General features: G+C 37.3%; 5 protein-coding genes across 12 annotated transcripts in view; 1 reads left to right on the forward strand and 4 right to left on the reverse strand.

Moving 5' to 3' along the window:
- Chchd2 (Coiled-coil-helix-coiled-coil-helix domain containing 2) overlaps nt 1-20,378 on the reverse strand; it is a 36,662-nt gene that overhangs the window by 8,591 nt on the left and 7,693 nt on the right. The gene's annotated exons all lie outside the window — the stretch shown is intronic.
- LOC139996200 (uncharacterized) lies at nt 298-2,279 on the reverse strand. Of its 2 annotated transcripts, XM_072020398.1 has the most exons (6): nt 2,176-2,279; nt 1,893-1,930; nt 1,670-1,798; nt 1,275-1,583; nt 946-1,193; nt 298-849 (listed from the first exon to the last, which is right to left on the reverse strand). In XM_072020398.1, the coding sequence occupies exons 2-6, from the start codon at nt 1,895-1,897 to the stop codon at nt 560-562; spliced, it is 981 nt and encodes a 326-aa protein (XP_071876499.1). In that variant the 5' UTR covers nt 1,898-1,930; nt 2,176-2,279; the 3' UTR covers nt 298-559. The 2 variants fall into 2 exon arrangements, with proteins under 2 accessions (XP_071876499.1, XP_071876498.1); XM_072020397.1 differs by lacking the exon at nt 2,176-2,279 and having other exon boundaries at nt 1,893-2,174.
- Nucleotides 3,150-10,552, reverse strand: Zdhhc8 (zinc finger DHHC-type containing 8). 3 transcript variants are annotated; one of them, XM_072020606.1, is made up of 10 exons: nt 10,411-10,552; nt 10,161-10,282; nt 9,920-10,077; nt 9,680-9,852; nt 9,353-9,547; nt 9,133-9,277; nt 8,349-8,563; nt 8,091-8,285; nt 6,112-6,293; nt 3,150-6,018 (listed from the first exon to the last, which is right to left on the reverse strand). In XM_072020606.1, exons 1-10 carry the CDS (start codon nt 10,500-10,502, stop codon nt 5,600-5,602), a joined length of 1,896 nt encoding a protein of 631 aa, XP_071876707.1. In that variant the 5' UTR covers nt 10,503-10,552; the 3' UTR covers nt 3,150-5,599. The 3 variants fall into 3 exon arrangements, with proteins under 3 accessions (XP_071876707.1, XP_071876706.1, XP_071876705.1); XM_072020605.1 differs by having other exon boundaries at nt 3,150-6,293; nt 8,091-8,264; XM_072020604.1 differs by having other exon boundaries at nt 3,150-6,293.
- On the forward strand, nt 10,409-15,697 carry Tpnc25d (Troponin C at 25D). Of its 2 annotated transcripts, none has more exons than XM_072020608.1 (3): nt 10,409-10,548; nt 15,026-15,446; nt 15,547-15,697. In XM_072020608.1, exons 2-3 carry the CDS (start codon nt 15,044-15,046, stop codon nt 15,573-15,575), a joined length of 432 nt encoding a protein of 143 aa, XP_071876709.1. In that variant the 5' UTR covers nt 10,409-10,548; nt 15,026-15,043; the 3' UTR covers nt 15,576-15,697. The 2 variants fall into 2 exon arrangements, with proteins under 2 accessions (XP_071876709.1, XP_071876708.1); XM_072020607.1 differs by lacking the exon at nt 10,409-10,548 and adding an exon at nt 14,589-14,745.
- On the reverse strand, nt 15,808-20,207 carry Hex110 (hexamerin 110). Of its 4 annotated transcripts, none has more exons than XM_072020603.1 (8): nt 20,050-20,207; nt 19,400-19,740; nt 18,995-19,279; nt 17,844-18,915; nt 17,625-17,761; nt 17,241-17,535; nt 16,589-17,161; nt 15,808-16,534 (listed from the first exon to the last, which is right to left on the reverse strand). In XM_072020603.1, the coding sequence occupies exons 1-8, from the start codon at nt 20,120-20,122 to the stop codon at nt 15,975-15,977; spliced, it is 3,336 nt and encodes a 1,111-aa protein (XP_071876704.1). In that variant the 5' UTR covers nt 20,123-20,207; the 3' UTR covers nt 15,808-15,974. The 4 variants fall into 4 exon arrangements, with proteins under 4 accessions (XP_071876704.1, XP_071876703.1, XP_071876702.1 ...); XM_072020602.1 differs by having other exon boundaries at nt 16,571-17,161; XM_072020601.1 differs by having other exon boundaries at nt 15,808-17,161; nt 17,844-18,912.

Genomic DNA, 20,378 nt, shown 5'->3' on the forward strand with positions numbered 1-20,378 from the left:
TACCAAGCCTGAAACATTTAAACAGTTCATAAAGACCTCAGAAAAAAATATCACTAGTTTATAAACAGACACACTGCCACTACACTTTACGACAAAAAAGTTTAAACTATTTATATTTCTTTACGAGATTACGCTTACATATTACGTACTTATATTACTAAATAATATTATATTTAGTAATATTTCTTCTGAAGTCTTCATGTTTTATATTTAATACTATCGTGTATGACAATGTCTCAGAATACATTCTTTTATCCGGGGTCATCGGCCTTCAGGTACCAATCAATAGCAATATACTTATCACGTGTGAAATAGATATATTTCAAAAGCAGAACTTGCGGATCACGGACGGTGTTTTAGTCATTGACAACAACGTAAATTGTCATGAACATCGTCGTGGATAAGTATAGTGTATTTTTGAACGCATAATACACTTTCCCAGTCAATATGATCGAATTAATTAGTAAAAATTGTTTTGCTTAATATATTAAGACGACCAATCAGAATGAACTGACTTTGGTCAAATTCAGCTCTTATTTTATATGTACAAAAAAGGTTGCTATCGAGAACTGCTAGAGCTTGATCTCGTGTAGCGACGGTGCCGATGTCGTGGATTATTTGGGGGACTACGCGAACGAGTTCTTGGTCTACGTCTTGGTGGCCGTGGGCTTCTGCGACGATTAATTGGCGGTGAACGTCTCCGATAACGAGGAGGAGTATTTCTACCTCCACCACCCCATCGTGGAGGCGCTCTTCTTCCCATTAAAGGTGACATCCTCCGCATCGGTAACGGTCGTGGTTTTGGTAATAATACTGGGGCAGCAGTAATTTCCTGACCATCTATTTGTCCTATAGTTATATATAGGAGAAATACTCGTTAAATTAAATTATTGGTATCGATTAACAAGACAATAAGTAAGAAAAAGTTCGAAATTTTGTACTTACCACCATCCATGTGTTTCATTGCATTCTCAGCTTCATCCGCTGTTTCGAATTCCACATAAGCAAAGCCTCGTCCTTGATTTGGATGAAGCTTATCCATTGCAAAATCGACCATTTTTATCTGACCATACGTAGAAAAAATTTCCATAATATGTTCTTTAGTAACATTACGGGTTAGATGTCCAATATGTATTTTTGTTGGTCTAGGAATCGGTGATCTTTCCCTACGTTTTCTGCGTGGTGAAGGTGATCTATAATACAGATTAAATGAAATAAAAAAAGAAGTTACAAGTAAGGCTATTTGTACGCATGATCTCGATTAATATTTTCACCTAGAGCGTCCTTTGGGTTTCGGTTTATCGATTACAGAATTACTGCTCTTCTTTTTATCTTTCTCTCTGTCCCTGTCTCTGTCCCTGTCTCTATCCCTTTCTCTTTCTCTTTCCTTTTCCCTTTCTTTTTCTTTATTATCGTGTCTACGCGAAGCATCTACACTCTTGCTTCTGCTTCGTTTTCTTCCCCTATCCCTAGAACTTCCAGAAGAACTTGCCGAACTGGTAGAGGTAGTACTAGAAGTAGAGCTTGATCTGGAACTGCTTCCACTGCTCGTGGACGACGATCCTGAGCTACTATCGGAAGAACTGTGAAATGCGAATAATAGAGATATATGAGTATAATTTTTCATTTTTAATTATTAATTCTATCAGAAAAATATTTGTCTTCTCACCTACTGCCACTGCTGGACGTTGAGGCAGCCCGCTTTTTTCTATCCCTTTCTCTACCTCTTTCCCTCTTATTTTCTTTATCAGTGACTTCAGAGTCACTTTTACCCGTACTATCTTTACGGCTGCGTGCCCTACGTACACATGAAAACACCCGGTAACGACGAGGTTACGATTAAACTAAAAAAACAAGATCAAAACGGTAAAAAAATAATACGAATTACTCACATCATAGTATGATATAAATCTTCAGGTTATAGGTGTGGCTTCGGCCTTCTAAACGTAAGAAAATCTTGTTGAACGCCGAGCAAATGCCAATAATGGCGGACGGTGCCGCTAAAAGATAGTCGCCAATTCACACAATACGTTCTCGTTGTTAGTATCTAACAGTATAATAACACGTATTTAACAATACTGCATATAAACAATATACAACATCGACGATTAAGAACTTTATTCTATCAACGAAACATAATGGAATAACATACAAGATTTACGAAGCATACGAAACAAAGTTACCAATAAAATGACACGGCGCTCGTGTCGTTATTCCCGCCGGGTTGCGGCCATATTATCTGAAATCATAAAATTCATGAAGATCTAACCAAACGATAAAACGACAATTTTATGTACTATTAAACTAGTTGCAAGATAAATGATACAACTATATTTGTTATTTGAAAAATGTTTTTTTAACACATTAACATAGTTATGTTTCAATTATATCTTGTATCACTCATATTAAATACAACGACAAATGTAAAAATTGCATATCATTTAATATCGAGTCGTTTCAAGATCATGAAACAATTATAAATTTCTCTTATCACGAACTTAAAAAGTAACACAACTCACGTTTTTCCTTGCATATTTGTACAGTTATGTTCAAAAATACATGCATAAAAAGTATTTTACCATTGATAAACCGTGCTTTTTAATACTGTAACTACTTGAAATTAGAAATTATTAAAGATATACGTTATTAGCATCTTTTAATAATTATGTTATCTACGTATCCACGTGTAAATTTCGATCAACATTCATAAATTGATAAGGCTATTTATAATCGTCTTTATGAACACTCGTATAATAAGCCGCGCTTTTCAAATTCGTTCCTTATGAAGAGTATTCATTCTAACTCATAGTTATTCAAACTATAGTTAAGACAGTACAAGATAGACGATGATTTTATTAAGCAAAATTAAGTAGCTCCAATAATACATCACGTGTAGGTACACCTACTCCGGAAATGGAGGCACTACATAGATTTCAAGATCACCTCTACCTTTTTTAATTGAGTTACATGTACCACGTGATACGATCATTGGAAACCATCTAATTTTGATTTAATTTCTGCCCTTTTAAAAATCTGGTTTGACCCAATTACAAGAACGAGACTCCGCAATTAATACTTGCAAAATATAATAATAAATGCGATAAATAATTAAATCAAAGATATTCTAGCACAATTAGAGTACAGTCAGCTTGTATTTCATGAATTTTATTTTTGTAGATTGCTGCAGCGATACGTAAGTACCGAAATGTATATGTATGTACATTTAAGTGATAATAACGAGCAATATTTATGTACAAGTACACCGAATTGTAAACACTAAACATTCGTCACACCTTACGCATAATCCTCTAAAGCAATCCATTTTAACGTTGTACCAATCCTTTGTTTACTTTTATTTACTTCTTTTTTAAATGCTCATTATGTGAAAACTACATAATTGGAGTGAAATATGGAAAATCGTATGTTTCCTTTGTTTTGGCACAGCTCATTGTAAGGAAAAAGAAAAATATATATAATCAGAAAATAAATAGGAAACGAGTAACGCGTTTTATCAGTAGCGCCAGCAATGGAAGAAATATTTCTGATCATTTTTGTGTGTCCGTTGTCCCTTTCTTTTTTTTTTTTTTTTTTTTTTATCAAAGATATCGGATATTCATCGAGGAAATGTTTCTTTAGCCTGAAAATATTCGATGTTTGATAAGCCCTTTAGCAGAACGATATGTGCTATTTAACAATAATAATTCGATTAGCAATTTGTCGCAAGGTAACTGGGCACGCAATATTTCACTATTACCTTACGCATACACGGTTCGCAATTATTCCTTAAGCTTGCATAATCGATAATATTGGTCTCGCATACAAATACATAATACAGAAATCGCCATGCAATTTTTTTTTAAGCAGGGTATATTACAAACTTAACAGTAGCTGTAGATATATCAATAAATTTATGCAATATATATATATTACAAAATTGTATTCCCCTTGTTAACAAAGTCCTTTTATTTTTGTTTAATTTTTTTGTTTTTCTTTCCTTTCTTCTATTATCGAGTAATCATCCACCATTGTAAACGTTTAAAACATACTGGTCTATCACTTGCTTTCTCGCCTAAATATTCTAAATATTCTCAATATTCTCTTGTTATACATCCATTCGTCCATCCATCCGTTTCCTCTTGGCATTCATACAGTTCTCTTTCGTATATCTTTCTAACCATTGTTCTTTCGTTTTATTTCGTAAAAATTAATTGATCATATTAGTGGTCACATCGATAAAATCATCATTTATAACAAACAAATGAAATCATTATAAAGTCTTATATTTTTTTTATTATTTACGTATAAATATTGTTAAATATGTATATTAAAAATTTGCTACACATTTCATTTTACACGATTATTTTACACAGAATTTGTTATTCTATCCGGATAATGACTTAAATCGATTAAGTAACTTTTTGTTAACTGGACACGAACTCTTCTTGCATCAATGAAGATAGGAGACTATAGTAGCAGGTTCGATTTTCATCCTGTTTACAGTGTTGCTCTACTTTCGTATGTATCGTTACACAACGAAAAAAGAACACGACCATGAGTCAAAACCGAGCCTAAAAAAATAGTGCGCAACGATAATCCCTATTTTCTTTGTTACTCGTCTAATTGTGTATTTTGATCGATAAGAGAAAGAAAAAGGAAAATTAATCGATGCTGCATTTCGAGAAATTGAGTCACGACGTCACGGTATCAAAATCTAAACTGACTTTATGCCGAGTACTAAAAAATAGAATCGTGTACGCTGCTAAACGAGGGAAAATTCGTCAGCAGCTGTTCCTGCTTAGCGATTATCGTTAAGCGTTCGGAATTACTTTCGTTGACGCTTTCGTGACTCGATTACTTCGATCGTCAATCGGTCCGAACGCCTCTTTCTCCCTCGGATAAATGAACACGTTTTATTTCGTGTACATATCGAATTGAATGAACACCCCTTAAAAAATGACTAAATCAAAAATTTTCGCTAATAACGAGACAGACAGTCTTATATTAACCGTAGACTCGGCGATGAACACCTCTTTTTTTTTTTTTTTTTCGTTTTTTTTTTTTTTCCTTATCCATTTGACGTTCTTACGAGTTCAACGCGAAACAAAGAATCTAATGCATTTTCCGTTGTTAGTAAATCACAATGGAAATCATTAAACACCGATACCGATTTTTCCCGAAGATTCTTGTCTATCGACTATTATTATTCCACTGAATATATTTTAACATACCATCGTTCATAATACGCATTGTACACTGCGGGTATCACTAATAACATAGATGAACGACGACAGCGTTTGACGTCCTTGTTCCCTCGGGAAAATAATTGGCCTTGCTCAACATTGTTGCAAGTATGTTGGCGATGGATGTGGAGTATGGTAAATGTCAATCAACATTTGGGCCGGAAGAACTTTATAATATCCCGACCGGAATAATATCATTTGATGTAAATTATTTAGCTGCTTCACGACACGAAGATTCAGACGGATATCTCGTAAGCGGCATATGTTCTTTCCTCTTTGGAATAGGAGACGCGTAATGACGGCAATTCTTGTACAATCTCCGTCCAGCCGCAAGATGGTGCGGAGACCGTAAAGCTGGGCTATACGGATATCTCATAGTTCATATCATAAACACTAGCACGATCCGGTGTCGGCGTCGTGGGCCGTTGTGATCTGTTCTCATTAGGCGCTGACACCATTTCCATAGAATCCGTCATTTCCAAAGCTCTAACGAAAGACATTGGTCTGCGTCGAGTATCGCCCGATGTCGGAGTAGTCGGTGTCGCCATCGTGGCCTTTCGCTTCACCTGTGGCGACTGATGCGGTGGGAAGACCGGTACTCCACCCCTCATCGCAGGATGATACGCCGCTCTAGGATTATTCACGTACAATTGTTGAGTAGGACTCGTTGGATTAGAACGGTAATAATCGTACGGTGGTGGAGGTCTTTGCGAGGGTGACTGATGCGTCGTTGCATTTGCCGTACCGGTTGGAGCAGGATAGCTGCCAGGAGAATTATCTTTCCACATATAGACACCACGTTGAGGTGAACCCGCTAATTCTCGGATATTGTCGACAGTATTGTTAGTTCTTGAATATGAATGATCAGTACCTTGACGAACGAGCTCACTTTCTGACAAGAACCGTCGCTGCGGGCTATAACCGGTTACCACGGCACCACTAGCAGCACCAACACCGGTATTATTTCCTTGCTGTACATCGTAATAAGTCGGTGCGTCGTTAACTCCTATAAAATCTGGCCGACGAACCTGCGTCGGCGTACCTGGATTTGATCTGTAACAGAGATACAATATTTTGATCTCCGTGCTTTTAAATACCGCGCTTGGTAATTGAATACTCGACAAATGCACAATAATACAGTGAACCAAGATGAATATGCGAGTGCTGAGCATTGTAGCCATACAAATACGGCTCTGGCGAGACATACAGGAGAGAGAGAGAACAGCGCATCATTCCTGTTATAAAAATTAGCATCTATCCAAGAAAAAGTAAAAACGCAGCGAACCTAGGATATACATATGTACGTGGACATTTACTTGCGTGTTTGTCGACTGATACGTGTATAAATATGTATATAATACTGGATGATATCCCGACAAATATGTCCATCTTAAATGTCTTCATTATTCACATAACAAATGAATATGTCATTCGAAAAAGTTGCATGGTTGTAAAAAATATAACACAATTCTTTTTTCCTAAATGAACGTCCAAATTTGAAATAGAAAACACGTTTACTTGTTCTTTGAATGAAAATTTCATTTATGAATTTTATGATCATAATGAGAGACTATGTCAATATTAAAAAGTTGAAAGTTTAACTATTTATTAGCTACTGTTTATATTCCAAACACATATACTGAACACGTTTCATAATGAAGATAATAGAATAAGAAAAATTATTATACTCAAAAATCAGTATTTCATCGAAATTTACGACAAAAGGTTGAATACTCCGTTTAAAAGATCGATCGTCAAATTTTTATTTTATATCTCCCCCTGGAAAATAATTATTGTCATAATCTGTATTGTTATATCTTTCTTGCAACCATACACATTTGCAAATAATATTTTCACTTATTACTTGAAATAATGAAGATATTTGAGGTGGACAGACTTGATAGGCATCTTTTGTATCTAGACTAAAGTATGCATTTTTCCTTAAAAATATATATATACATATATATCAATATATATATATATAATAGTAATATCTACATATATATGTATGTATATATGTATATATAGATAGATAGATAGATAGATATATGTATGGAATATACGCAAGAAAGCATAACTTTAAACTACGATATGTCCTCGTAGGATGAAGTTCGTGTTTACCTGCAGTAGGTTGCAACGTGATGGTAGAAAGCAGCTCCTTGCAGTTACCACCCCCTGCAGTGGGACACAAACTTATCTATATACCATATATCTTGTAATATGTACATGCAGAGAAACTAATTCTCTACGATATTATTGTGATCTACATCGCGCAACATTTTTTTTTTTCCGTCACGTTCCTTCGTCATTCAGAAGGTGAGAATACTGGTGAGAGACTAAAGGAAAAAAGAATAAGAGCAAGAGTGAGGTGTTCATAGTGAAGGATGGGGAATCTGAAGTAAACAGGCTTCGCATCATGTTGAGAGGTAGCAAACAGGACATTGAAAAAGGAGACTGTTCAATTTGTATTGGTAGCGTGCTCAAGAAATGCAATGTAAACTATTACTAAATGTGGCGCTTCCCTCTTGCTCTCTACAACGAGATAAATTTTTGTGCAATGTGAAAACGCCGCGACGTACAGTTAAGAAAAAAGAAGAAGAAAAAAAAAAAAAAAAAAAAAAAGAAAAATATACATCTAAAAGTTAAATATTCCAAAAGTACTTTATATATATATATATATATATATATGTCCACGGAATAGAACAAATATTCAATAACTTTTTATATCACGCAAGATGGTATCATACAATATACACTTGCACATATTTTTTCTTTCTTTCGAGGTATGTTTAATTTGAATTTGTAATTGTTCTATTTTCGTTTCAAAAGCAACAGACAAGCATAGTATACCTGCGAATAGGACTGGAAATTGCAAGTGGAGTTGGTACTCCAATAGCTTTAATCCGTTGCGTTGTTGGACTAGCGCCTCCTTGACCTTGGCCTCTTTGAGAAGCCGTGGCCGGTGAACCACTTGCTTCTGGCGATAAAGGATCAGGCGTATGGCTCCGAGAACCGTTCATTCCCCTATAGGTATTGACAACGTACCTTATGTATATTAGAAAAACAATTAGCAAACGATGTATCATTTGCTGTCATTTTTTATTTTACCTTGGCCTTGGGTGAGGGCTGCCTCTAGTGTGATGCATTGGATGACGATGTTGCGATGGTGGAGGGTGCCTGGGAGATTCGCTATTCTCCACAGGTGGCAGGAAGAAATTGCTTTTGGAACCATGTCTTTGTACTGGAGGTGTGGGTTCGCAATCCGCAGATTGCGACGCGGTAGGTTCCATGTCTGTATCTGACCCATCTCGTCCAGGAGACAACTGGAAGTAATAATCCAACTTGATGCTATCTTTATTGCAATAAAAAATTAATGTTCATTACCAAATTATCATAGCACACTTTTGTACACAAATGATGCACATTTCTTAGGGATATTGGCGTTCAACCAGGATGAGTAAGGAATAGGGAACTGAACAGAAAATAACTGCTGCATCTTTTTCCAACGTTGAAAATAAAATATTATGTAGAGGAAGAATCGTCACTGGAAATTGTACACTAAAGGAGAAAACTTGGAATTAACGAACAAAAATTTGTAAAACTTGAAAAATCGTGCAACATCTTCTTAAATGTGTTTATATGCACTACATTTGCGAGCAGCGATATACATTTTATTGAAGCTCTGAAGCGCGGGAAAGAATAGATTAGCACGAACCTGAAACATCCTAAAGCGGAGTGAATCGCATATCTATAACAAAACTACGTACAACTGGTGTGTTAAACATCGAAAAAGCGTTAAAGTTGCATGCTAGAAAGGAAGAGCTATTTACATTTGTAAAATCTTCTTGTATGTAGTATCAGAAGTATCAAGCAAAGTTGCACTAGCTCTTACCTTATTGTAAGCATTTGAACTGGCATTTCTAACACCATTGCTGCTATCCATGTAGGTTTTTACCTGGTTCTCACTGCCTATAGTCGATATCTCAGATGTAGAAACTCCGCACCGTTTTCCTGAATACTTTTCAGGCTTAATCAAACTGAAATGTTATAAATTCGTAATTACTTATTTAATCCGTATAACATTTTGAATAAAAAATTAACTAGTACATTACCTGGGGTATTGCGGTCCAAATTGCGTATAACAGCAATTGTGTAAGCAACCATGAGAAAAAGGATTGTAGCCTCCGTTAAATTTACCCGTTACCTGTTCATTTGTTGTACGTCCTCTGGAAACAAGTACTACGTGAAAGCCAGTCAGTCCAAAGATTGGAATGAACAGAAGTATAACCACTCCCATAAGTACGAGTCTATTTTAAATTTAAGGATTATAAGATACAGTCGTGTTTACAGCAAAGAGATTTATCATTTAAAAATTAATGTCAAACATAAATCGCAGCATCTCGTAAGATCGCGATTATTAATTTAGGAAAAAAGGATACGCCACGATAGTATCCACTTCGCCCAACTGTTGCTTACGTTCCAATACAAAATATAGGCAAAGTCCAAATATACTGAGCATATGAAAACTAAGTGACAGGAGAAAGAAAAAAAAGAACCTGTAATTCCTCCTACCAATACAATTATTTACCCATGGGCAGTGATGATCGAATGTCTGAAAATATAAAAAGAAAATTAGACTTTCATACAACAGAATCATTCGAATTACATTAAGCGTATACCTCGATACAGTGATTGCACACGCTGCAATGCGAACAACGTGGAGGTCTATAAAACTTGCATGTAACACACCATTTCATACGAACTGTAATGCCATTGATTTCTACATTTTTGTATAATGGAGCATGGAAATCATCTTCTCTATCCTCGTCAGGAGGTGCTTTAAAAGAAAATCACGCTACTTCAGGAGCCATATTTTTGTAAATTGTATTTGTAAAACTTGCACTTCACGTATAAACATACCTTTTGGAATAACACCTGGATCCATAAACGTTGCTAGTGTAAAATTTGCCAAAACAAAAAAGGTAATGACTCCTTGAAGAGCAGGTACCCATGTCCCCCATCGAAACACGTAATATTGACAGCTAGAAAGTCCAAGTAATACATAGTGAACACACGTCTTAACAAAAAATTGGTATATTCTTAAGAACGAAAACAGGAGCGCAAACACTGCGGCCACTCACGAGAAGGTAGACATGTGTGCGGAACTTACGGAAAACAGAAGAAGAGTGTCGTGGTGCTTAATAGGGCTGTCCAGGCAAACGTAGCTGGTAGATACCTTGTCTTTACATCGCATTTCGGCATTCTGTACACTCCACTTCGTGGTCGACGATTAACGAATTATTAATGGGTAAGATTTCTGCTACCAGAAAACATGGCCGCGTCCATCGGCACTGCTTATTTGCAAATTGCGCGATCCGTATTTAGCACGGATTTCCATTCGCGCTATGCCTGTACATCCGTGGCATTTCGATAGTCTATCCGTCTATTACATGCGCGTCACTTCAGTAAAAACATCCGTAACGTGATTAATATTTAAGCACTTTTGCATACACGATCCGCGAACACACTACCTTGCTGACATAGATATATATGTATATACATATATATATAATATACATATATACATATATATATTTTGTGGCCGGACAGCGAGCCGTGCCCCCTCTAATACAAGCGTTCCACAATATGATCCATCGAGACCTTACGGTTCACTTTCACGATTCCCCATTCTTCGATGTCTATAGAAGCGTAATCTCAGCTTAATGTAGTCATATGTAGCTTAACGTCGTTACATGCGATATTTCCAAACCTTCGCAATTTCGAATTTCGTATTTACCGACAGAAAATATGAATTCTTTTTAAAAGAAACTTTCTTACCGACGATTCTACGGAGATTCTCTAAACGCTAAAGGAAATCATTTCCACCCACCCATTTCCTTTCAAATGACCCATTTTTTTTCAAATCGTTATAGCAAATTCATTCAAATCTTGATTGAGTACATATTCTAACAGTAGTATTAATACATAAATTGATCTTCTTACACACTTTTTTCTAGTAAACTGTCTACATAAAGTCACATCATGTTTCATAAATCTTATTTCAAAATATAATAATTGATCGGGTTTTTCTTCTGAACATAGGTATTAATTTTTTAATTTTTTCGTTCGATACGTATGTACATTTGTTAATGAATTTATCAAATTTTTAATCAATGTTATTGAATCACCAAATTGATTTGAATATTTAAGTTGTTCAAATCTCAGGAAATTGGAAGATATTTTTAAAAGTATGGAGAGGAGAATTCTACTTATGGAATAGGAATAAATTAAATAGATTTTCTTTTAATAAGTTTCATGTTACGAAATAATTAAATATACGTATTAACTTTAATTGTACTATTCATATATGTGTTGTATGCACATAGACTATACCGTGTAGAATTTATGTATATTGGAATAGAAAGTATTCCCATAAAAATCCTTTTCTAGAGTATCGTGTGAAAACGAGAATTAGCTTAAATTTCATAATAGCGAGCGAAAAACTGTCAAGGAAGGACCGTTGCGACGGCACTATATTAGGAAGTATGGCAGGAGGCCAACCAGATGACGAACTACAAAATAGCGAGAAGAATCCCATCGATACGAATCATCTAGAATGGACAACATGTTTCACATACACCCGTTCCATACATTCGACATGTTTCGCTAATTTGTATCGATACAGTTTAAGTTAAGTTATCATGTCCATGCGTTAAATGCTTATTGCTAAATTCATGGCTTTCGGATTCAAATACAGTCTACTATTAACGATGCTTTACCACCCACGTCGTACATTTAAGAATTAGAACAGAATTATGCCACATACCAGAGAACTTTGTTATATAAACTCGGTTATTATTTAACTTTTACAATCAAGAATCCATTTTCAAATGAATTTCGCTACTTCGTAGGATATTTCTTTAAGAAATTTATTTCTCTTTTGCTTGTTAAAAACACAGCATTTTATAATCCGCGAACACTATTATAAGAAATTGTATCAGAGCAATAATGGATACCTTATGTAAGACCATTACTCAAATTAGAGACGCGCAAAAATTTCAAGAAACATAGTTTATCATAGCGCTATAAATATTTCAATCTTTTGAAATTTAAAAAATATATGTGGAATCTAATAGACAGAGGGAATAGACCTAAAAAGTTCTTTTGTAATTATGCAATTATAACGTTAAAAAACAGAATTCGACGTATAGATTGACTAAACTGCAAGAAAGATTGCTGATAATGTGCTATTGCGTTAACGCAACGTTGGTCCTCAATGACTTTTTTGATATCAGTGACACGAAATAATCTGTTATCTTCGTTGCTCTCCTAATCGTTACTTATCGTAACGTGCTCTTCTTAAGTTGAACAGCGATAGAAGTTATCCTCGGCTGAAGTTTGCAAGCGACTTGCAATAACGATCCAACGCTATACAGACTATATGGAAGATTTTACATTTTAATAATTTCAAGCGAAGCTCGATCTGTATGTACCGATGTACTGTATGAGATAAAAATGGAAGAGACGTTATTATTAGGAGAATTGATTTTTCTAAGAATTAATTTCAAGACGATGCTGGATCACCGAGGGCAGTATCCGCATGCCTCTTTAACAAGTCGGCTTCCGAGGAACGGCCTCGTGCCAAGGGGACGATGATTTTCAGAACTTGGCACCGAAACGTAATTGCTTTTGCACGCTCGAAACGCCGTTGTCACTCCTCGGTGAGCATTGATGAGAGGTACGCGTGGTAACATCACCTACGGTGGTGACCACGACAACCACGACGACGATGGTAATGACGATGATGCGCTGGCAACCGAAAATATTTCTAATGAGACAAATTTACGTATAACGTATCTGTTGGCCGATCTTCGTATGCGCCCACGGCATTTTCAAACGAGCATCGACTGAATGAAAATGGGTTCGGTACAAACGTTTTACATTCCACTGACATCCAAAGCGAAGATCTTGTATACACACGTCTATCGTGTCTGATTAATCACCTGGTACATATTATTTATAGCCGTAAACTTATCTTTTGAGAATAGCCACTTCTCGCTTGAGCATCGATTCCTTTCCGATCTCCAAAGCACTGTTCAATTCTTCATCCATGCGTAGAAGAATATAGATTTGCATAAACATTCGCAGTTTATTTATAAGTTAACGATACGATACGAAGCGGATTTATTTTATTTCGTTAGTTAGAGATCAGAAAACAAAATAGCCTTCGTCTTGTTACCTTATTTGTTCTCATATTCTTTCATCGTTAAAAATGTTTTTATGTACGAGAAAAATATTCAGGCTGTAGGATTATCGATCAATCATACGATGATCGATCGTTTCGATTCTAGACTGAGATCTTTCTTAAAAGTTAGTAAGAAACTTTACACTTTTTGAAACAAGACCAAGATTAGAATATAAAAATTGCAAAAATGATTTGCCTTGTAAATCATACGAAGAAAATATTATAAATGGACAGCTTGAATATTAATAGAAATTAAGGTAAACGATGCTTTGCCATTGTTTATATGATTAACGGTACGTTGATACGACTAAACAGAGTTAGTACAGACAGTTTTGGAATGTTTATGGAGTCAGGTAGAATAATATCCACGGAACAGCCGTATTCTGTTCGCATTTGCAGAAAATGGCCACCGACCTATTTTCTCGAATCTGGAAAATGCGTGAGAATCGTTGATGAATCGTCTTGAAAGAGTCCGAAGGCTCGTTATATTTTTGTTGTTAGAGCAAACCAGGTGGAAGGTGGGTGTTGTAATGGTTTGCAATGCGTGGGCAGCCGAATCTAAGAACAGCGACGTGTCTGAAAATTGCATGTAGATGTACTTTTTTATCGCATAGGAATTATTTGCTCGAAGATAGATACTCGCGGGGAGAAGATTTGCGTAATCAACGCCCGTTTGATGACATTGGATCGTATCCGCGATAATGAAATTTTTACTCTGTAAACTATCGAATGTTAATATATTTGTTAAGATAAATAATATCCAATTTTTTTTTTTCTTTACACTCTCTAGCATTTCACGAATGAACATGATATTTGCATGATACCCGGTTTTCTCACCTTTTATATTTCCTCCTACATTTTCTTCTTAATCGGAAATCCGAAACGTAACGTCTATGTTATTGGAATCTTTAAATATACCGGAGGAAACGGCGATTGTTGCTGTAACGAGTGAAAATAATCCACGATCCAGTAATACACCAACGACCACCGCGTTCCGATGATATAATTTAAGATGTGTGATCAATGTGTACAGGTGATCATGCAATTCGAATTGCAATCTCGTGTGATTTAGCGTCGGCCTTCCGACATCACGGAGGACCCACTTATAACATATTTCATTTTTCGTCGCGTCGCTCTATTTTTGCGCCCACCAGTTTTCTAGCTGGTTTACCAGACGCTGTGGATGTCTTTATACCGGGACGGAAAAGCCGCGGCACTTCAGGTATCCGTCGTCCGCCGTGCGAGATATCCGTCACCATGGTAAGAGTCGCGTAAACGTTTGCCCTCACTTTGTGTTCGATTCGACGTTTACTCGCCTTCGCACAAAAATCATTGCCTTATTAGTGATTTTCTTTTATAAAAGTGAATAAAAAAAAAAAAAAAAAAAACGAAATTTACATGTACACAGTAAATAATTGTGAGAAGGAATAGTTGCCGAAGATTAATAATAAATAAAAAGAGGAGATTGATTATACGTACGATTTTTTTTTTTTTTTTTTTAATGAAAAAACGTGATGCAAATTGAATTGTTGCTTTACAGGAGGAAGATGAGCAAAAAATGGCTGTGATGCGAAAAGCGTTCCAAATGTTCGATACGACGAAAAGCGGCTTCATCGACACGCTGAAGATTTCAACGATATTGAACACGATGGGTCAACTGTTCGATGATGCAGATTTGAACGCTATCATCGCGGAGAACGATCCAGAAGGGACTGGTAAGGTGAACTTCGATACCTTCTGCAAAATCGCTGGTCGATTCTTAGAAGAAGAAGATGCCGAGGCGATGCAGGAAGAATTGAAAGAGGCCTTCCGTTTGTACGATCGCGAAGGAAACGGATACATCACGACGGCTACGTTAAAGGAAATTCTTGCTGCTCTGGATGACAAGCTCACTAGCGCGGATTTAGACGGTATAATTGCTGAAATTGATACTGATGGATCGGGCACAGTTGATTTCGATGGTATGTGTTTGCTTCTTTTCTTCATTTTCCTTGCAAAATTCTCAAATTAAATTATTATTGCCTCGAGTAATTAGATTCTACGTGATTATTATATTTTTAGAATTCATGGAGATGATGACCGGAGAATAATCATGGTTTGCAAACAATTGGCAGAGCGACATCGAAGACAATACGTTTAAAATATTATTTTAATATTTTTGTTGGCACTAGAGTATCTTGAAACTTGTTTAATAAAACGGTGATATACATTTTTCATTTGTTATTTATTAAAAATCCTACTCCACTTAAATACTCTGTAATTCGAAAGAGTAAGTCGTTGTATTTGCAAGAAGCGAATAAAGTGTACACGCAGAAGACCAGATTTTATAATAAACATTTGCTCTTGACGGCAATTTATTCATTACAATTGATACATTAATAAATCTTTTCTTTAATTATTAACATTAATAACATCTCGTGCGCGATAAGTCCGTCGTATAAACCATCTTCACACGACTTCTAACAAGGCGCGCTTCGCCGTAGGAACATTTATGGCTGAGTGATGTCGTTGGTGGGTTGACCTTGGTGGAAGACGAGAACGTCTTGCACGAAGATGTTGGAAACGCTGAGAGCACCAGGAGCCAACGGTCTTTCCAGAGGGAAGCCGAGAGGTTTGCCATCGAGGGAGATGGCACCACCGATGATTTCAGAGATTGGTTTGTTCTGGTAGTATTCGCTGACAGATGGGTCCTGAACAGTTTGCGCTTGTGCGTAGATTCCTTGGAAGCCACCAGCGTGTTGTTGTCCGCTAGCGACGATGCCACTTCCTGAGATTCCACCTTGGACTTGAGAGTTTGGCCAAGATCGAACTCCTCCGATACCTTGGGCTCCATGCATGCCATACGGAACATTCACTCCTTGTAAACCTTGTCCGATTCCCCAACTTTGCGACGATACTCCTCCTTGCAGAACAGCAGACAGGCCTTGTACTCCGCCTTGAATTCCGCCTTGTTGCGTACCCTGGACTCCTTGAACACCTTGGACGCCAGCTACACCTTGAACGCCAGCTGCACTTTGGACTCCTTGAACACCTTGGACGCCAGCTACACCTTGGACGCCAGCTACACCTTGAACGCCAGCTACACCTTGAACGCCAGCTACACCTTGAACGCCAGCTACACCTTGGACGCCAGCTACACCTTGGACACCAGCTATACCTTTGACGCCAGAGACACCTTGAACACCTTGAGCACCCTGCGCACCCTGCAGACCTTGTGCACCAGCCAGACCAGATAGTGCTTGCAGTCCTTGTGATGCAGATTGGACGACAGATTGAGCAATGTGAGATGGAGACCACCTGTTAATATGTTGTCCGTGATGCAATTGTTGTTGTTGTTGTTGTTGTTGTTGTTGTTGTTGTTGTGCATTCCAAATCATTCGAGCACCCTGGCCCTGATGTTGTCCCTGTTGTCCTTGTTGAGCTGCTGCTGTTGCCGCTTGTATTTGTTGTTGGATCTGTTGAGCTTGTTGTACTATTTGTTGTTGGCTTTGAACTGCGATATGTTGTCCGTGTAATCCTAAGGATTTTGAACCACCAACACCAGCAGCGTTAACAACTCCAACTCCTTGGATACTGTATGTCATGTCTTGTCCTTGACCAACAGGGTTCTGGATTTGAGTATTGGGATACTGTCCGTGGTATCTGGTGTAGACATTAGCATACTGATTCCTGACAGCTGTAAAAAAAGAAATTACATATATGCTTAGTAATATTATATAATGATCGCCGAGTTTTTATTATTATTGATAGACCACCATCTATTTGTTGCTGAGCATTGGCCAAGTTCTCAGGAAGAACCTCAACGTTTTGTTGAACTCCACCGCCCATTTGCCAAAGTTGTCCTTGTTGTTTCAATTGTTGGTATTGGTTGGCATTCACGATTTGGTATTGTTGGGCTTGGTACGACAAGTTTTGTTCGGGGATTACTGGTCCGTATGGCATATTAAGTGGATTTGGCGAAGAGATTACAACGAGAAACTGAAGTGGGAAACCTTGTGGTTGACCTTTGGGAAGAGACAACCTAGCAGGGAAACTGAAGATTTGGTGTGGCTATAAAAATACGATTAATTATGATTAATTACAATTTCATTAAAACCTTTCTTTCTTCAGAAAAGTCGATGTAGAGACGATTTACAAACCTCAGTAATGAAGAATGGTTCCTGAGATCGGATAGCAGCATTAACACCTTGTTGAATTTCAGAAGTAGATGGCCAGTCAGGGCTCTGTCCAGGAGCTTGCTGGGAGTTCCTAATAATGATGTTCTGACCAGAGTGAACTAAACACGAAATATATTAAATATTAGAAATAAATTGATTATAAAGAAATAATTCATAATTAGGAGAAATATTGAAACTTACGGTTTTGGATGAATTGGTCAAGTTGAACAAAGAGATGTCGACTCTGAGAGATACTAATTGGTTTGCCTTGGTAGTCGTATTTGGGTCCAAGGAAGACACGAACAACCGCGCTTGGTACATTTTGTTCACTGTGAACCGTGACTTTGTATTGGTAGGGTTGATGGTCTAATCTTTTGAGATAAGCCTTAACGTTTTGCTGTTGTTCCTGTTGTTGATCTTGCTGCTGCTGCTGCTGTTGCTGTTGTTGTTGCTGCTGCTGTTGTTGTTGTTGTTGTTGTTGTTGTTGGTTAGATTGTCCAGTAACGCCGTTGAGGTCGATGTAATAGTCGCTGAAAAGAGTGACCAGCTGGCTAACATCGACGTTCTGGATGGTAACACCAGGAAGGACAAGATCGTTGTACTGGTAGGCAGGCAAAGACTGTTGATATTGTTGGTAAAGGTTCATGACCTTTTTGAACAGTTGGTAGAAGGCTGGATCGTGAACAGCAGTTTGTCCAAGTTCAAGAGCCGACGGTGTGTAATCCCAAATGTTCTGAACTTCAGGAGCATTTCCAAGGAGTTTGCGAGCAGCAGCCTGGAGGCTTCCATAGTACCTTGGGTTGACGCTTTTACCAGTTCCTTCGATCAAGTCACCAAGAATGTTCATACCCTGTGGTTGGTACAAAGAAAGGAAGACGCCTTGTGGGGTGATCACATTGCCAGAGTCAATGGCATCCATCAGTCTTTGTTCTAGAGTAATAACACTTTGAATGAGCTTATTCTTGTGAGGTTGGAGTTGAAGATTCTCTGGACGACCAACAAATTCAAGTCCATTGAGACCGCGAAGATGTGGTTGGTAAAGAGCTTGTACATTTTCGTAGTTAATTTCAGAGATTGGACCAAGCCCGTTCGAAAGACGGTTAAGTTCGTAGTGAGCCAAAAGTTGTTGATGAAGATACAGATATTGAGCTCCATGAGCGATGGTGCTTTGTTGGTCCTGTTGTCCTCCTTGTTGCAAGTATTTCCCTACAATCTGTTCTTGATACTGTTGTTGAGTCAGAGGCTGTTGTTGCTGTTGTTGTTGTTGGTCCTGCTGTTTCAAGACAGATATTGATTATATTAACTTTATAGTGCTTCTTTAAATATTTAACTATAATTTTTAAATTATTTACTTCTTCCAAAATGTATCCAGCAAGGTTGATATAGGAGTAGTATGCTGCAAGACCAACATCTTGAGTGAAGTAAGACAGTTGATGTTCATCTTGAGACAAGAGCGCAGAGTAATTAACAGGGATGAGAATATTCTGAATGTCTCCTTCCTGGACTTTTTGAATGGCAATGTTTTGGGCTTCTTGGACGATTCTAGCATCCAAATGATACTGGGGCAAGATTTCATAAACAGGTGGGAGGATGACTCCTTGGGTGTCTGGGCGAGTCAATACAGCACCAGCTAAAGCCTATTGGATGAACAAGAAAATGATTTAATGGAATACGTGTGCAAAATTAGGGGCAATACAAAACATCTTCAATTCAATTCAATGCGCTAATAAATTTCTCTTCCTGTAGCTTCTACATACCTTAACAAATTGTCCTTCGTTAACATGAACACGGGCCCATACAGCAGTCTTGAGAAAAGTCTGGTAGTCCTTGGCACCCAATAAAATCCTGTAGAGTAGGGAAACTTCTTTCCGAAGCTGGCTGATTGAATTAGTGAACACCGTACCCTGAGGTTGAACCAAACCAGCTTTCACAGCACCCGCATAGTACATTACTATGATTGGGTTGTTGTACTGGTGAGCATTGCTCTCAATTTCATAAGTTTCACCAAGGTTCTGAAGTTCTTGGTTCGGGATTGGCTGTGAGATCTTCTGCAGCAGTTGGATGATGTCTTGCTGTTTGTTAAGGAGATTCTGGTCAGCTGAAATAAATGAAAGTATTTCTTTGGTACGAAAGAGGAATATAATGTTGTGGAATTTGTTATATTACACATATGCCTTTAACTGAATATGTTACCATTATAGAAATATAATAAAACAAATCAAACAGTTCAATTAGAATCAAAGCGTCAATTATAAAATGTTACTATAGAATCAATTATACTTTCAGAAGAAAGACAAGCAGAAGATGATTTTGAGTAAACCAGCGGTCCAGAATTATTCCCATGATACTATTACCAAAAGTTTCAAAATTACAATTATCAGGATAGTGATTTGAAATAGTAACTTACCAGCATGTTGTTGTTTGACATTTCCACAGGCCCCTAAGGCCACCAGAGCCAACAGGACAATTAAGCACCTCATTGTATTATTCAATGATGCAATGCGATGCTGTCTGCCTCTTCGACCAGTCTTTTATACCCGAATCCTATCAAAGAAGGGATTTATCGGCGACCTGTCGACCCACCTCCCTCAAGATTTCGCAGTCTACCCGCGATATCCTTAACTATTTCGAATGTATTCGACGCATTCGATCGAAGGTTAAATGATGAATATGTATATATACATATATTATCATGAATAGATTATGCATTATTCTTCTACCAAAAATTCGGGGGTC

The sequence above is a fragment of the Bombus fervidus genome, chromosome 17, assembly GCF_041682495.2.
Source record: "Bombus fervidus isolate BK054 chromosome 17, iyBomFerv1, whole genome shotgun sequence".
Taxonomy (NCBI): Eukaryota; Metazoa; Arthropoda; class Insecta; order Hymenoptera; family Apidae; genus Bombus; species Bombus fervidus.

What these genes read in the sequence shown, in the direction of transcription:
- LOC139996200 (XM_072020398.1), bottom strand. An exon ending in ACGTCCAGCAGTGGCAGTAG is followed by an intron (nt 1,584 to 1,669) that starts GTGAGAAGACAA and finishes CGCATTTCACAG; the next exon opens with TTCTTCCGATAGTAGCTCAG. An exon ending in AAACCCAAAGGACGCTCTAG is followed by an intron (nt 1,194 to 1,274) that starts GTGAAAATATTA and finishes TCTGTATTATAG; the next exon opens with ATCACCTTCACCACGCAGAA.
- Zdhhc8 (XM_072020604.1), bottom strand. Translation starts at nt 10,502, where the DNA reads ATGCCGAAATGCGATGTAAAGACAAGGTATCTACCAGCTACGTTTGCC. An exon ending in ACACTCTTCTTCTGTTTTCC is followed by an intron (nt 10,283 to 10,410) that starts GTAAGTTCCGCA and finishes TGGACTTTCTAG; the next exon opens with CTGTCAATATTACGTGTTTC. An exon ending in GTTCAAATGCTTACAATAAG is followed by an intron (nt 8,564 to 9,132) that starts GTAAGAGCTAGT and finishes TATTACTTCCAG; the next exon opens with TTGTCTCCTGGACGAGATGG.
- Tpnc25d (XM_072020607.1), top strand. An exon ending in GGGCACAGTTGATTTCGATG is followed by an intron (nt 15,447 to 15,546) that starts GTATGTGTTTGC and finishes TTATATTTTTAG; the next exon opens with AATTCATGGAGATGATGACC.
- Hex110 (XM_072020600.1), bottom strand. Translation starts at nt 20,122, where the DNA reads ATGAGGTGCTTAATTGTCCTGTTGGCTCTGGTGGCCTTAGGGGCCTGT. An exon ending in ACGAAGGACAATTTGTTAAG is followed by an intron (nt 19,280 to 19,399) that starts GTATGTAGAAGC and finishes TTCATCCAATAG; the next exon opens with GCTTTAGCTGGTGCTGTATT. An exon ending in TGACCAATTCATCCAAAACC is followed by an intron (nt 17,762 to 17,843) that starts GTAAGTTTCAAT and finishes TTTCGTGTTTAG; the next exon opens with TTCACTCTGGTCAGAACATC.